At 37.9% G+C, this 17616-nt stretch overlaps 2 protein-coding genes across 2 annotated transcripts in view; one reads left to right on the forward strand and one right to left on the reverse strand.

Annotated features, from left to right (window-relative positions):
• The window catches only part of LOC131840787 (transcription elongation regulator 1), a 61426-nt gene extending 51120 nt beyond the window's left edge, over positions 1-10306 (forward strand). The window contains exons 18-23 of the mRNA XM_059188984.1: positions 2348-2554; positions 4088-4210; positions 6337-6501; positions 7687-7856; positions 9047-9180; positions 10119-10306. Coding sequence (XP_059044967.1) covers positions 2348-2554; positions 4088-4210; positions 6337-6501; positions 7687-7856; positions 9047-9176 — 795 coding nt within the window. The 3' untranslated portion in view covers positions 9177-9180; positions 10119-10306. The remainder of the gene's footprint in view (positions 1-2347; positions 2555-4087; positions 4211-6336; positions 6502-7686; positions 7857-9046; positions 9181-10118) is intronic.
• A 1738-nt stretch (positions 10307-12044) lies between these two features.
• On the reverse strand, positions 12045-16837 carry LOC131840713 (cytoplasmic dynein 2 intermediate chain 2-like). The gene is made up of 3 exons (XM_059188907.1): positions 15438-16837; positions 13247-13443; positions 12045-12221 (listed from the first exon to the last, which is right to left on the reverse strand). The coding sequence occupies exons 1-3, from the start codon at positions 16656-16658 to the stop codon at positions 12122-12124; spliced, it is 1518 nt and encodes a 505-aa protein (XP_059044890.1). The 5' UTR covers positions 16659-16837; the 3' UTR covers positions 12045-12121.
• Between the last annotated feature and the right edge of the window lie 779 nt (positions 16838-17616).

The raw sequence follows: 17616 nt of genomic DNA on the forward strand, positions 1-17616 counted from the left end.
GAATATCTATTGCCATGCACCCTCGTCGTTCAAGTAATCGTTTAGTGAATTATATACTCGATCACCACCACTCAGAAATTAGCTTTTTTTAATGCTTGATAATGGAATGGTGCACCCGCCTGTGCTAACGGTATACGCTGGCGGGGCACCAGTGGAGGATGATAACATGAACATGAGGTCAGGTCAGTTAGCACATGCGGACAGACAGATTCAATATTGATTTTTAACCATGTATGGAAAGCATTTGTATTGTGACATTCTGTATATAAAATCGATTGTATTCTTTAGTATAGTAATCGATTAAAAATATCGATTTTTGTATACTCGATTATTTTTTTATATATCTAGTTGACAGTCAATTAGTTTAATAAAATATATATAACTAGCTACTAGCCCCGGCTTCGCACGGGTGTACATGTATTATATATATAAACCTTCCCCTTGAATCACTCTATCTATTAAAAAAACGGTTTCAGAATCCGTTGCGTAGTTTTAAAGATTTAAGCATACATAGGGACGGACAGACAGCGACAGCGACTTTGTTTTATACTATGTAATGATTAATAATACTGTTTTATGAATCACACAGGTCTGAAATATTGTAAATTATGTGACAAATTGTAAATTTTAATTATAAATTAAGTTAATTATAAAATAAATAATGTGTAGCTGTTAGTTTATGTGTGAGTTAATTTGTATTGATAATGTAATAAAGAGAACTTAATAATACCAGATTGGTTAATAATTATTAATAAAAAAATTGTGCTGTACCGTTGGTTTTTTTATAGAATAGAATAGAAAATCCCCTACTTCTGGTCGAGTGGTATCTTGAGCATTTTTTTTAACCACGCCATATGGTCATAGTGGCGTAGGCGTATTTTTTTATTTTTTATTAAATTGTTTGGGCTATTGTCAGATGTGTAGCACCTGTAGCACTGCGACCTACATAGATCTATTGTGCTCGCCCTTTTCAGAGTTCGCTACCTAGACCCGTCAGGGACAAGAATTGAAGGATATTGTTAGGAGCGATCGTTTTTATCTCCTCGGAAAAGAGTGTAAACTTTCCAAAGGAGATATTTCGTTAGCGTAGGCGTAACTAAAGTACCATCCTGATCATCTGTATGAATGGCGGTCCTCCACGCCGCTCATCAGGTATGTGGTCCAGAGCCAGGTACCTGTATGTTCACAAAAATGTTAATACATTCTCAGTAATTCTTCGGGTTAATACCAGCTGCTGAGTTTCACCACCGTACAGGATGGTATTTCAGTTTCTGGCACCCGCCAGAAACTGAAATACCATCCTGATCATCTGGATGAACGGGGTCCTCCACAGTGCGGTTTTCTAGAAACTTCGCCACGCACAACCACATTGTGGAATCACCTTCCAGCAATGGTATTTCCGAACCGATACGATATTGAAACCTTCAAGAGCTTATTCCTTTTTAAAAGGCCGACAACGTACTTGCAATTCCCATGGTGTTGGTGAGCATGGGCGGCGGTAATCACTTACCATCAGCCGAGCCGCATGCTCTTTTGTCCCGTGTTATAAAAAAAAGGATACTCTCACTCTGTCCACGATAGGAGCTATTCTGAAGAAACCTCTAATACTCGTTGCGAACTTTATATGTTGAGTACGTATATTTAGGACTATATATGTTTAGGCGTAGTTTATATGTTTAGATAAAGAAAACGTGTAGGAATTAAGTATATTAGGTTATATTAGGATTAGCACTTTGATAACTCGTCTAGTGCAGGAATGCCAATTCGGAAAGTTCCCGCCTCCTCTCTATAATACCCGATTTACACTCAGCCCGAGTGGGCAGGGAAGTGAGCAGCGCGAGAGTGGAAACACTTCCCACGCCACTCGCGCTGCCTGGCGCTCGCTCGATTTTGACGGAACTTTTATTGGCGGGTAGCTGATGCAATAAGGAGTAACTTTGGCTTTTATTTTAGAAAAATAAAGTTAAATTCCACGCGGACGAAGTCGCGGGTACAGCTAGTATTATATATAATTTATACTTTATTATTTTATTTGATATGTATGTTAGTCTATGGTGTTTATGATACGGGTCATTAGTAGTCTGAAATAAATAAATAAAAAATATATATATTATCTTTATATATAAAAATTACGTGTCACGTTGTTTGTCCGCGATGGACTCCTAAACAACTGAACCGATTGCAAATTTGATTTGCTCATTGTGTGAAATTTGATCCAACTTGAAAGATAGGATAGCTTACATCTCAATATAGTCGTAATATTATTTTATTCAAGAACCTTAGCTACAGCAACGCGTGATCAGATTTCTGGTTCATGGTAATAATTGAGACCTTCTAACCATTACAGAAAGAACCACCAGAGCCTGAGCCAGTGGAAATGGAGACTGAAGAACCAGAGCCGGGGAGCGACGAGGAAACTGCTGCCAAAGAGAGGGAGGCTCGCGCGCAGGCCTCCATCAAAGAGAGGGAGAGGGAGGTGCAGCGGACGCTAGCTCCTAGCCTCCGGGATAGAGATAAGGAGAGAGAATATCATAAGAGAGATGAGGCTGAACAGGTGAGGGCTTTTGTCAATAAATAACTATAGACAAATAAAGAACGGCTATTGTTAGTAATGATCTTATTGCTAGCAATGTACCATGTCAGGTTGACCTCCACGCGGTTCCCCCTGGATACCATCGTGATAAAATCTTAGTGAATTTGTCACGATGGCCTAACTGACTTGACTTCATGCACATCTTATCATCCTCCACTGGTGCCCCGCCAGTGTATACCGTTAGCGCAGGCGGGTGCACCAATACATTATCATGTATTAAAAAAATAACTATGGACAATTCAGACAGCTCTTATATGATTCCGTAATAAGTAGAGCTTATATTATGGGTCCTAATAGAAATCTTTGAATTCAAGTTCAAAAATCATTTATTCATGTAGTACATTTTAGCCGCTTCTCGCACGGGTGTACATGTAGTATATATATAAACCTTCCTCTTGAATCACTCTATCTATTAAAAAAACCGCTTCAAAATCCGTTGCGTAGTTTTAAAGATTTAAGCATACATAGGGACGGACAGCGACAGCGACTTTTATACTATGTAATGATTAAGATGCTAAAAACAAATACATATTGATTTAGGAGTATGTTATTGTATACTTTGTATATAATTAAATTGTAATTTTTAAATGTTATTATATAATTGTAATTTGTAAATGTGATATGAAGTTGGTTATTCTAGAAGTCTCTTTTCCAATTATAGAAGTCCATAGTGTAGGACTCTCAAAAATATACGGATCAAAGCCGCGGGCAAAGCTAGTTTAGACTGAATGTCTGTCTGTACATAGAATAACAAGCTACCACACCTACCTCACGCCTTATCCAAACGATGAAAACGAAACGTTAGCGCGTTTTACTTTTCAACTAGCGCCATCTAGTTTGCGGTGTGTGAACTAAACATATGATTGTACAAAAGGAATATGTTTGTATGGAAATTATTAAAATTCTATTGTGATTTTGAATTATTTGTTAGGAATACTTAATTTCATTAATAGGAAATGTATATTTATTTATTTATTTTTAAGTATTACCAACATAAGATAATAGCAATAAAAATATGTCTTGATTCTATACAATTTTAACGGTATTATACTGCTTTCAAATTTATAGCAATATATATAGCAAATATTTTATTCAAATTCAAATTCATAAATCATTTGTTCATGTAGGACATTTTAGCCGCTTATGAACGTAATTTTTTTTATATTATATTTTTTTCCCTACCGTCCAGTTTGAAGGGTGAAAATTTAGGGTTGTATGTATTTTTCAATGCTAAATAATAATAAAATGAATATAAAATATTATGTCGAAAAAATAAATAATATATATTTAGGGGTGGATATCACTTACCACTTAGGGGTATGAAAAATAGATAGTACCCTCTACTGACCTCAGACCTATTGAATATGCATATAAAATTTCATAAAAATCAATCAAGCCGGTTGGAAGGAGTATGGTAACTAACATTGTGACACGAGAATTTTATATATATATATATATGATATTATATATAGTATATATGTTTATCTGTTACAGAATTATAACGCCTTACTGGCAGACCGCGTCAGGGACCCGGACTTGTCGTGGAGAGAAGGGAAGAAGCATCTGAAGAAGGACCATCGATACGCGAACGCTGACGTTCTGACCAAAGAGGATAAGGTAACAACATTAATATTAATATATAATAAAAAGACAGCCTCGGTGGTCTAGTGGTTAGCACGCCGCTTTACTATCCGATGGTCATGCGTTCGATTCCTCGCACGGCACAAACATTTGTATTCATGACTATGATTGTTTGTATCGGTCTGGTTGTTTTCTATGTATAATATGTATGTATTTACGAAAAAAAAAAATTATCTATGTATTTGTATTAGTTATCTAGTACCCATAACACAGGCTTTAGCTAGCTTAACTTGGGTCTAGATGGCGCTGTGTGAATTGTCCCGAGATTATTATTATTATTATTATTATTTTCCAAAAATTCTCATCTCCCCTCTTAAGGAGAGGAGATATTATTATTATTATATCAGTCTAGTACCCATAACACAAGCTCTGCTTAGCTTGGGACTAGATGGCGCTGTGTGAATTGTCCTGAGATGTTATTATTGTAATATTTGTGCTACAATGCGGAAAAGATACGCATCCCTGGTGCGGAGAGTACGTGCCAGTACCAACAACATCCTGAGCATGATGGGCAGGCTGGACTGTGCATACGCACTCCGGCCTGCCGCAGTCCAGCCTGCTAATCATTGCTGTGCTATTTCCAATGGAATGGCACAGCGGTCATTTTTATATATATATGTGAGTGTATATTAGAGTGCGTAGCGATTTCTAAGTTGATTATCGCATGCCTCTTACCTGTTATACTGTAATTATTTATATAAAAAAAACTATCTATTAAAAAGAGCAACACACAAGTTTCTCGCTCATTCTTCTTGAGATGAGTCTGCGTTCCGAATGAGTGGTAGAATCAAAATATGACTATTCAAAAGTAAAAGTGCTTGTAATGAGTTTATTTGAATGAAGATTATTTCTATTTCTATTTTAATGTAATTTAATATTAATTATTGATATTATTTGTATTTTATTTTTGTGTGTATTTTACGTCTGTACGTACTAATGTTAATAATAGTAATATATACTAATGTTAATATAAGAAATGTACTGTAATGTATGTAACAAAATAAGCAAGCAAGCCAGATAATAAATATATTATAATTATTATTAACTGTATCGTAGATTATTACTGTATTATTGTAAACATGTACAACATTTATTTGAAAGAATACGAGCTGAGTTTCTTGTCAGTTCTTCTCATCTCGAAATCACTCCGAACTGACGGTAGATTTGACATATCATAAGAGTCTGTAATAGACCTACATGAATAAAGATATTTTGAATTTGAATTAAATAAAAAAATTACATTTTTCAAAATTATAATCTATAATTGCCTCATTTTGTATAAGTCAATTAAATTAACCACGCCGTCTTAATCATTATCTAAATACTTTTAAAATGATATACAATACTTGTGTGTAAATTTAACACTTTAAAGTAAAAATAATTTAAATAAATTTAATAACTTTAAACGCTCGTCTTGTAGAAAATGTACATTTTGAATAGTGATATTTTTCTATTTAACCGACGATATGTTATCTATACATCTATACATATGAATAAAATTGGAGTGTCTGTTTGTAATATTGAAATAACCGTTTTTTACTACATGCATATGAATATAAATACGGTACATACACCAAAATATGTTATTTTATATTATATATTTATATTCTAACAATTTTTGACTGTCTGTTTGTTTGTTCCGGCTAATCTCTGAAATGGTTGGACCGATTTTGACGGAACTTTTACAGGTAGCTGATGTAATAAGGAGTAACTTAGGCTACTATTATTTTAGAAAAAATCTCTAATGAACTTTTTTGTTAAATTCCAAGCGGACGAAGTCGCGGGTACAGCTAATTAACAATATTGTTTTTATGGAATTTTAATTCACGACCTCGCTGGTTTGTTTACGGTATATTTAAAAATTATGTCTGTCTGTTCTTGCTTATCTCTGTAATGGATAGACCGATTTTGACGGGACTTTCACATACACATAGCTAATGTTATAAACATTTTAATTTTTATCTATTTGTCACTGGAATGGATGAATGTTCAGGTAAAAACTTAGTTACTCAAGTTTCTACCTAAACATTCATCCGTTCCAGCGACAAATAGGTAAAAATTAAAAAGTTTTATTATGTGATCGTGATGTTGATTGTTTCCAGGAGCGGCTGTTCCTGCAACACACGGGCGTGCTGGCCACCAAGCGGCGAGAGAAGCTGCGGGCACTCCTCACGGAGCTGGGCATCGGCTGCACGGCATCCTGGAGAGACGTCCGCAACCAGCTGAAGCAGGAACCCACCGCGCCGCAGTACTCCAGCGCCGGACAGGTACTTCATCATCATCATCTTCATCCTTATCCCATTTATTTGGGGTCGGCGTAATATGTTTTTCGTTTCCATTCATCCCTGTTCGCAGTCATCGCGTTATTTACTTCCTTTCTTACCATATCATCTTTCACACAGTCCATCCATCTCTTTTTTGGCCTTCCTCTGCCCTTATAACCATCCACATTCATTTGTAACATCTTTCTTAAAATATTATCCTCGTTCCTACGCATTACATGTCCATACCATGATAGACGATTACTCTTCAACCTCTCTGACCAACTAGTATTTATTTATATTTAATCGAATTAGATGTTATTGTGCGGAAGTCCATTTCACTACTCGATGGATTTACATTATTTTGTTTAATTCAACCCAAACTAAAAACAATTAAAAATGTATTTTTAATGCCACATAAAAAAATAAAACTATTTTTTTTTACCGAAATAGCGAAAATGTTTTTGGGGTGAACCACCCTTATGAATTAGGGATGTATAAATTAGTTATAAACCTATTCTCAAACAACAGTTTTTTGTATTTATTTTTTTCCTTTTCGACCAGTTCAATTGAGAAGAACTGGCTAGAAACTCAATTGAATTACTTTTTTTTAAAAGCCAGTTTGTTTACAATGTATATTTATATAGGCGTCTATGTCTAACATTAAATGAAAATCCAGTGCATGAACAACTATCGCCATGCACGCTCGTCATTCAAGTAATCGTTTAGTGAGTAATAGGCTTTGCTCAGTAAATATGATTTAACAGATGTTTTGAATTTATTTAAGGGTAATTCCAGTACATTCCCATAAAAGACCTATTGACTTCTTCTAACTTACAATTATTATTTAAAAGAACAACACATAAGTTTCTTGCTCGTTCTTCTTGTGATGAGACAGCATTCTGAATGAGCGGTAGATTTAAAAAATGTGTTATGACTATTCAAAAGTGACAGATTTTTATGAAATTTCATATGCATATTCAGTAGGTCTGAAATCTATTATTTATTTTTCATACCCCTAAGTGATAGGGTTGTCCACCCCTATTATTTAATTTTGTTATAATATGGCATTTTTTATACCCTAAATTTTCACCCCTATTTTTATCACCAACCTCTATTTTGTAATAGCGTTTACGAAGTCAGCTAGTTATGTTATAAGTAATCAATAATTAAAAATAAATGCACCACCAGATGGAACGCGAGTTCCGCGACTACCAGCGTGACAAGCAGTCAGCTGCGAAGACGGCGATGCGGCAGCTGCTGCTGGAGACGCGCTCCATCACGCACAAGAGCCTCGGAGCCGTCAAGCAGAACGGGGCCGCGCTGCAGGCCATACAGGACACGCTCGGACACGACGCCAGGTAAACCTCCATTCGTCATACTCAGGAACGCGCGATTGCTATATAACTTTGACGTTTACAAGGCTTCGAGACCCAGCCTGTCCCTATTTCATGAGAAATTATGTTTAGATGAAGATATGGTCACTCTATTCTCCCAAATTTGAATTTTAAAAACTATATTTATTATAAACATGTTCCACTATTATTGGAAAAAAATACGAGCTGAGTTTCTTGTCAGTTCTTCTCATTTCGATATCATTCCGAACTGACGGTAGATTTGACATATCATAAGAGTCTGTAATAGACCTACATGAATAAAGATATTTTGAATTTGAATTTGAATTTGAATATACATACTACATTTATATTTTTATGAATCACAAATCTCGAAAGCGCGTTTATTTACTCTCGAGAAATTCATATAAGTACCAAACCTATAATTTGTTATAGTAAACACCACCAGTTTTTCTCTGCACAGCCTATGGTTGACTGGTAGAAAATGCCTTAAGGCGTTAAGTCCGCCATATGTACTTTTACCTTGGTATTTTGTGCATTAAAGTTATATAAATAAATAAATAAATAAAATAAACGTAAAAAGTAATCTTATCTTACGTAAAAGTAACTTAAACTTAGGACAGGCTCGGTCTCAAAGCCTTGTAAACGTCAGACGAGGCATTTCTTATTCGACGCACGTTCCCGAGTAGGACAATTTGTCATACTCGGTCACGGGCGTTAGTTAGAATATTGAAACGTAAGAGACAGGACACGATCCCAGGTAATGGTCAATTCGTCATACTCGGGAGCGGGTGACACTTATAAGACGGAAACTTAGAGACAGGACACGCTCGGACACGATGCCAGATAACATTCCACTCGTCATACTCGGGAATGGATGATAGTTATAAGACGGAAACTTAGAGACAGGACACGCTCGGACACGATGCCAGATAACACTCCACTCGTCATACTCGGGAACGGGTGACACTTATAAGACGGAAACTTAGAGACAGGACACGCTCGGACCCGACTCCAGGTAACCCTCCACTCGTCATACAAGTTTCTAGAAAACCGCACTTCCACAGTGGACCGCCATTCATCCAGATGATCAGGATGGTATTTTATTTCTGGCGGGTGGACGGTGGTGAAACTCAGCAGCTGGTATTAATCCGAACAATTCCTCAGAATGTATTACCATTTTTGTGAACTCACAGGTACCTGGCTCTGGACCACATACCTGATGAGCGGCAGCAGATCATCATGACTTACCTCGAGGAGATGGAGAAGAAGGGTCCCCCGCCGCCGCCCACCGCCACTGAGCCGTCGCGGCGGACGAAACAGTGACCAGGTTAGCATTCTGTCTGTCTGTTTATATTTTAAACTAAAAAAAAAAAATTATTACTTATGTCATACTAAGTATTATATATGTATATATATATATTATACCCCCTTCCTTATCCTATTCAAGTTCAAATTCAAAATATCTTTATTCATGTAGGTCTATTACAGACTCTTATGATATGTCAAATCTACCGTCAGTTCGGAATGTTCAGAAGAACTGACAAGAAACTCAGCTCGTATTCTTTTTCAAATCTAAATATATATAACTCAAAGGTGACTGACATAGTGATCTATCAACGCACAGCCCAAACCACTGGACGGATCGGGCTGAAATTTGGCATGCAGGTACATGTTATGACGTAGGCATCCGCTAAGAAAGGATTTTGATTAATTCTAGTAATGTGGATTTATAACCCCATTGCAATGTACAATGTCAGGTTGACCTCCACGCGGTTCCCCCTGGAAATCATCGTGACAAATTCCTGGTGAGCTTGTCACGATGTGCTAACTGACCAGACCTCATGTTCATGTTATCATCCTCCACTGGTGCCCCGCCAGCGTATACCGTTAGTGCAGGCGCGCGCACCATACCATTAACAAACAAAAAAATTTTTTTTTTAAAGCCAATTTATTTACAATGTATATTTATATAGTTGTCTATGTCTAACATTAAATGAAAATCCAGTGCATGAACAACTATTGCCATGCACGCTCGTCATTTAAGTAATCCTTTAGTGAGTAATAGGCTTTGCTCAGTAAATATGATTTAACAGATGTTTTACACCTAGAAGACAATTCTATATAGTATGATTGTTTATATCTTTCTAGATCTTTTCTATGTATATTATGTATGTATTTAAAAAAGAAACATGTATCTATGTATTTATATACGACAGCAACAGATCTGTGCGGTGTGTAATAATATTTTTTTTCTATTTTTTTCAGCAAAGAAATACGTCAAGGGGCGTTACAGTACAGCATAATGTACATTAAAAGTCAACGTGTAGAATAAGTGACGCACTAGTGATAATAAACTGTATGAAATAAATGAATTGATTTGTTTGTGGAGATTTCATTTCCAAAGTAACATGCATTTTCGTTGTACACATTGTAATAAAGTTATTTTTAAAATGTTTATGTTTATTATTACATAACGATATTCCGCGGGTAGGTCTGCTTTTTTATACTACGATGGTCGCAAACAAGCATACGGCCCATATGATGGTAAACAGTTACCGTAGCCTATGGACGCCTGAATCCAACTCGGATGAGCAGCGTTCGGGAAGCTCCGATATATATTTTTGGCCAAATTTCCGCAGTGTCTCAAGACGAAGGTTTACGACCAATGGGTGTTGCCAGTGATGACTTACGGAACAGAGACGTGGTCGCTAACTATAGGCCCCATGAACAAGCTCAGAGTCACTCAGAGGGCTACGCTCAAAATTTCTCTGCGTGATCGAATCAGAAATGAGGAAATCCGCAAAAGAACTAGAGTGACCGACATAGACCGAATAATTGCGACTCTGAAGTGGCAATGGGCAGGGCACATAGCTCCTAGGACAGATGGCCGTTGGGGCAGTAAAGTCCACGAGTGGCGACCACGGACCGGAAGACGCAACGTGGGAAGGCCTCCAGCAAGGTGGACCGACGATCTGGTCAAGATCGCTGGAAGGCATTGGATGCGAGCAGCGCAGGACCGATCGTCGTGGAGATCTTTGGGGGAGGCCTATGTCCAGCAGTGGACGTCTTCCATGCTGCGATGATGATGATAGACGCCTGAGACACCAGGGGTGTCACGTGCGCGATGCCGACTCTTAAGAAACCTTATTATACCCTTCTTGAAAAACCCCATGCTGTAGTCTCGTGAGAAAACCTCGGCAGTAGTTCATTCAACAATGTAAGTGTACGCGGGAGGAAGCTCCTCTGAAACCGCACTGTCCGAGACCACATAGGTTCCAGCGTGTGATGAATTCCATGTCGATGGCGAGCGGTGCGATGGTAAAAAGTAACCGTATGCATATAATACTGCATCCATGTAAGTATCGACGGGAGAAATACTAGTTTACCATTTTTAAGGGTTCTGTGCATATAAGTTTTTTTTATAACACGGGACAAACGAGCATGCGGCTCACCTGATGGTAAGTGATTACCGCCGCCCATGAGCACCAACACCAGGAACTGCAAGTGCGTTGCCGGCCTTTTAAGAAGGAAAAAGCTCTTTTCTTGAAGGTTTCAATATCGTATCGGTTCGGAAATACCATTGCTGGAAGGTGATTCCACAATGTGGTTGTGCGAGGCAAAAAGTTTCTAAAAAACAACCGCACTGTGGAGGACCGCCATTCATGCAGATGATCAGGATGGTATTAGTAAGTATCGTGGTACAAGGGTATATTAAGGTTTTTTAAGGGTCGGCAACGCGTGACACCTCGTGTTTCAGGCGTGCAAAAGCTACCCTTTACCATCAGACGGGCCGTATGCCTGTTTACTACCATCGTAGTATAAGAAAAATATCAAATTCAAAAATCATATATTCATGTAGGACATTTAAAAATTTCTATTTTTTCCCTACCGTCCAGTTCAGTATACAGATTCAATTGAGAAGAACTAGCAAGAAACTGAACTGAATTTCTTTTTATTTTTAAAGCCAGTTTATTTACAATGTATATTTATATGGGTGTCTATGTCTAACTTTAAATGAAAATCCAGTGCGTGAACAACTATTGCCATGCACGCTCGTCATTCAAGTAATCGTTTAGTGAGTTAGGGTTTGCTCAAGAAATATCAAGAAAATCATATTATAAAATTATTTATTAAGATAAAATAGCCTAAGTCTACATCCGTACAACCGTACGAAGTAATAATAACATTCACACAGCGCCATCTAGTCCCAAGCTAAACAGAGCTTGTGTTATGGGTACTAGAAAATATATATTAACATGCTGTACAAATTAGACCTCTAAAGCCTCGGATGAGACTCGAATTCTCCGCGAGGGCAGCTCCCAAACGCGTACAGTTCCTTTAGCGTCGCCTGCAGCTATGCGGCACGATCTGAAAATGTATATATAAAAATGTTTGAGCACAATGGCTGACGCACCCGTCATACTCGTGAACAGGCCTACTGCTCTGTCTATATTCTAGTTCCTGGCACGAGAATTATATATATAAAGAAATTCTTTATAATAATATAATAAAATATTTCAACAATTCAAATTTTGGCGCGTTCCGCGCTGTTGACTGCAAGGAGTGTCAAAGGGAGCTGGCAATAGAAATAACATAAAAATGGATCGTGCAGAAACAAGTGTGCCTGAATAAGGTTATATATAAAATATATTATAAAAAGACAGTAATAGTTGAATAATAATTGTAATAAACTTTAAATGTCGTTTCTTTGTTTACAGAGAAACAAATTTTAGTTTATTTTATAAAGAAACCCTGAAAATATCATTATATATATATATATAGTTCTTTCTTCTTCTTAAATAAATTTACCTTACCCATTGGGGTAAGGTAAATTTATTTTTAAGGGGATTGTTACTAATGTGGACTAATAACCCCATTACTAGCAATGTGCCATGTCAGGTTGACATCGCGGTTCCCCTGGAAACCATCGTGATAAAAAGACCAACTGACCTGATCTCATGCTCATTTCAACTTCCACTGGGACACCAATGGAAGTTGATAGGTAGGGTAAACTGTTAACGCTGGTGCATCATTCCATTATCATCAATAAAAAAAATCTCCATAATGCCCCCCCCCCCCCTGCCCCCGTGACCCCCGTCTCCTGAAAAGCATCTTGGTTAATTTCTGTTGAATTCATCATGATGTTTTTAATATGACCTGACCTCATGCTCATCTTATCCTCCACTGGTGCCCCGCCAGCGTATACCGTTAGCGCAGGCGGGTGTACCATTACATTATCATCTAATAATAGATAATAATAATAATCTCAGAACAATTCACACATCGCCATCTAGACCCAAGTTAAGCTAGCTAAAGCTTGTATTATGGGTACTAGATAACTGATACAAATACATAGATATTTTTCGTATATTATACATAGAATATAGTCTTACCCACTCTGATGAACAATAAGCGATGTAACCGTACTCTCTCCGACAAACCCGTCGACGGGCACCGCGCGTCCGCACGACACGTTGTAAACTGTCAGTGAGTGTTTCCTGTGGGGGTCGCCGTTCAACCCCAGGACTACCACACTCGGGTTGTTGGGCAACCAGCACATGCAGGATATAGGCACGTCGAGGCAGAGTACCTGGAGAAATTTAGCAAAATTAGTAGCACATGTGCTATGTAATATTTCTGTCAACACTCGACACCCTTCCATTAGTGGAGAGGGATGTAACACATTTCAGAGGAGCTTCCTCCCGCGTACACTTAGATTGTGGAATGAACTACCTGCCGAGGTTTTCTCGAGAGACTACAGCATGGGGGTTTTCAAGAAGGGTATATTAAGGTTTCTTAAGGGTCGGCAACGCGTATGCGACACCCCTGGTGTTTCAGGCGTTCATAGGCTACGGTAGCCGTTTACCATCAGATGGGCCGTATGCTTGTTTGCCACCTAAGTGGTATAAAAAAGGAAAAACATAGATTTAAGTTCAGTGTAAAGTCAATCCACGTTACGACTCCGCGTCGAATGTACCAAATAAACTTACTAATGTTGCATATATGGCATCCCTATCTCATTTAAGTGCAAATAAATTTGATTTGATTTGATTTGATTTTAGTTGTACATTGCAATTGTAGATATGGCAACATTTTTAAGAATAAACAGATTACATATGGACGCTACACAATGACTTATTGTTTCATTTATAAATAATAACTATAAAAAATATTCTGATTGCCCTGTTATATAGAACAACTAATATACAATGAATAGTTCTCTCCTCTGCCAAAAAGGTTGTCTGGATGAGATTACTTAATAATAAACAAATAAATAGTACTATTATTACACTTGTGTACTCCTCGAGACACTTCCATTAGTACCTCTCCACATAACATATGCAACGTTTACATTCAGCCGCTTCCACTGCCACTCGCGCTGCCGAAAATATTGCCGGGCGACAACTGACCGAGAGGGCTGAATGTAAAAACACGCTGCCACTCGCGCTGCCAGTCCTTTGACTCGCGCGCGAAAAACCGACAATCGAGGGAGCGCCGGGCAGCGCGAGTGGCAGCGCCAATGACATGGGAAGTGTTTCCACTCGTGTTTACACTCTCGCGCTGCTCACTTCCCTGCCCACTCGGGCTGAGTGTAAATTGGGCAGATTTAAGTTCAGTGTAAAGTCAGTCCACATCACGACTCCGCGTCGAATGTACGCCTCTCTAATAAGCCATGTAGCACATTATGAAATAAACTTACTAATGTACAATAAATAGTACAATTATTACAGCTGTATACTCACTACCTATATACAATAAACAATATATTATGTAGCGACACCTCATCACAACATATATAACGTTACAGTGGTGAGGTGATAACTACCGCGCTACAAACGAATAGATTCATTCCTTATTCAAATAAACTTAAATTTAAGCACTTTTGAATAGTGCTGGAGAAATGAAAAATTACTGCAAAGGGTTACAGAAAAGAAACATTATAAATACTATAGAAAAGAAGCGGGAAAAATGTTGGCCCACTTGATAAGACACTACCAACTTATGAATAATATTATCAAAGGAAAAAGGTGAAGACCAAGACACAGCTATATGAAGCAGATTAAGGAAAAAGTTGGAGTCGTGTCGTATCAACATCTAAAGAGATCGAGGAAAATGGCAAAGGGGAAAGTGAAGAGACACACCTATATAAAGCAGATAAAGGAAAAAGTTGAAGTCGTGGATTATCAACATCTAAAGAGATCATGGAAAATGACATGAGTGCAAGAAGGATCCAGCCGTATCCGTCAGGCGGGAGTTGGCCTTCCGCTCTATAAGTCCTTCCTTTGGTTTGGAGTGCCATCTGCACTCGCCCCTTACCGTCCGGTGAAGCAGTCAAGTCCAGGAACATTAGAGTAGTTAAAAAAAACGATCCAGCGTCATAGGCTGACGGTGTACACCCTGAATTACGTCTAGAAGGTTGTGAATTCAAATCCGACACAAAAAAAAGCTTTGTGACTGACTGACTGACTGAAGTGACTGATTCTCCAGAAGGAAACGCTTTATTAAAAATAGATATATTTGTAAATTCAAATTTGGGAGAATAGTTATTATAGATTAGAAACTTCGATACTTAAATATACTTACTTTTATCGGAGCTGATTGGTTTACATCATAAACTTTTAATTCCGAGTCTATAGACACGGAAGCGAAGACTGCAGGTCTCTGGAAACTGAACGCCACCTCCAAAACGCAAGTAGCATGTCCATCCAGCACTTCGTATACTGGATCTAGCATACTGCTATCAGCGATCTGCCGACACGAATTACTTCTACAAAGGTACAAGGCCCCAGACTTAGTTCCAGCGACGAAAACGTCATCGGGTAGTTTTTCTTCGGAGGGTCGCAATGGACAGGTTTTTATGAAGTCAAAACATGTAATATCTGGAGCTATCATATTTCTAGAACCATTTAGAAAGTAAGAGACGACGTTCTCGAATATTTTAGTGGTGGAATTAACCTGCCAAACATTTATAGTGCCGTCACTTCCAGAAGAGAAGAGAATTTGATCGGACGCGCCTCGTCTCTTGCCCGAATTCTTTATTTGCATAGTCAAAAATACGTTTGCTAGAGTAGGATCCGCCCAGAGCAGAGCAGAAACTCTTTTAGACCCATGACAACCAGATGGGGAAGTCAATTGGCTGCCGTGGAAGTCCGCATTCTGTAAGTTACAAATAACAACTTCCCCTGAACTTGTAGCGTAAGCTAACAAAGCAGTTACTGATGGATGATATTTGACTACAGTAACGCAATTCTTTTCTGTGATATCCAAAGTTTGGACGAATTTATCGCCAGCCGATCGTTTAATTGTAAAGATTCTGATTTGCCCCTCATGTTCGCACCAGTTTTCATGGTGGGAGTAACCGATAGATACGGCTAGCGAGTTACCAGCGCTGCTCCAGGATACGCTAAGCACGCAAGGCGATTCGTGGTCACCGCTACAAAATTGTTCAATTTTAACATTTATTTCCTGGACTAATTTCGCGGAGATGATTTCCTCGTCGTCGGAATCTGATGAATTATCAACAGGTATGTCGTTCTGGTCTAATTGCTCTATCATAGCTGGTACGACTCGACGGAGGAACTCGTTCAGTCCAGGAGGTGGGTATTCCTTCAAGGTATAGTCTGTGGCGGTCAATTCATCAGGAGTGACATTGCAGCCGATGTCAACAGATATGTTTGTTTGTGATGAAGATCCTACTTCACGAAATTCACTAGTCTGAGTTCCGCTGTCAGATTCAGAGGTTTTAGTTCTAGTTATGGAGTCGAAACCGGTCGCTTCACTATCGTATCCGCTCAGATTCGACATTTTTAGCAATAATGCTACGACGGTTTTGCGTTTTGTTTATACGCGTTGCTATGGTAACTGAGTTTCTTGGTTCAAATGTTTTGGCATTTGAGTGACTGAAAAATTGATTTTTTTTAATTATAATTATAGCTGTATGTACGCGACACGTTATAGCGCGGGAAAGCCAGCACTGCATTTAACTATTTTTCGTGTTCATTCTTTCACACGTCTTAATAATAATAATAAATTTTTATTCATAAATATATAGTACAATTTTATACATTTAGTCCCGGCTTACGAAATAAGTAAACCGGAACCACTATAGCCAGTTCCCTCCAATATACTATAAACATTTTAAGTACATTTGTATATACTCATGTTATTTTTCATTCTTTTAAAATTTAAATGTGTTGTTTTTTCTAAAGACATGTTTAAGATTTATAAATTATTAATAACTTTATAATTATGTTTTTTCTCTATGGTCAGATATCCGCCATTTTGCAATAATAGTTAATTAATTTATTACAAAGACTGAAAAAGCCGCTAAATCACTCCGTATTGTTTGTTGTACGCGTGAATGCGCTCACATGTTGCGCGCGCGGTATTTCTCGTTCTTTGTTTACATTTACATGCATATTCTTTCCCGCGTTTAAAGGTAGCTATGGTAACATAACCTATAATTGCAGTAATTTTAGATTATTCTGTTTGTCAGATATTTTCAAGTAAAATATCTAGTTAAACGTACGGATAGTGATAAAAAAATCATGAACCAAACCTTATTATGAACAAATATTTTATTAATTTGATGTTATGAACGCAACTCGTGACGTCTCGCCGGGTATATTTCAATTTAACAGGGAGACATCTTGAAATAGTATAAAACAAAGTCGCCGCTGTCTATTTCTTTATATCTTTTAAACTACGCAACGGATTTTAATGCAGTTTACAGCAATAGATAGTGAGTGATTCAAGAGGAAGG

Source organism: Achroia grisella, unplaced genomic scaffold (assembly GCF_030625045.1).
Source record: "Achroia grisella isolate CSIRO2021 unplaced genomic scaffold, CSIRO_AGI_Agris_v1 utg149, whole genome shotgun sequence".
Classification (NCBI taxonomy): domain Eukaryota; kingdom Metazoa; phylum Arthropoda; class Insecta; order Lepidoptera; family Pyralidae; genus Achroia; species Achroia grisella.

Coding starts and splice junctions, on each gene's coding strand:
- LOC131840713 (XM_059188907.1), bottom strand. CDS start 16,658: ATGTCGAATCTGAGCGGATACGATAGTGAAGCGACCGGTTTCGACTCC. Junction 13,444..15,437: donor ACCAATCAGCTCCGATAAAA/GTAAGTATATTT, acceptor AAATTTCTCCAG/GTACTCTGCCTCGACGTGCC. Junction 12,222..13,246: donor CTTATTGTTCATCAGAGTGG/GTAAGACTATAT, acceptor ATACATTTTCAG/ATCGTGCCGCATAGCTGCAG.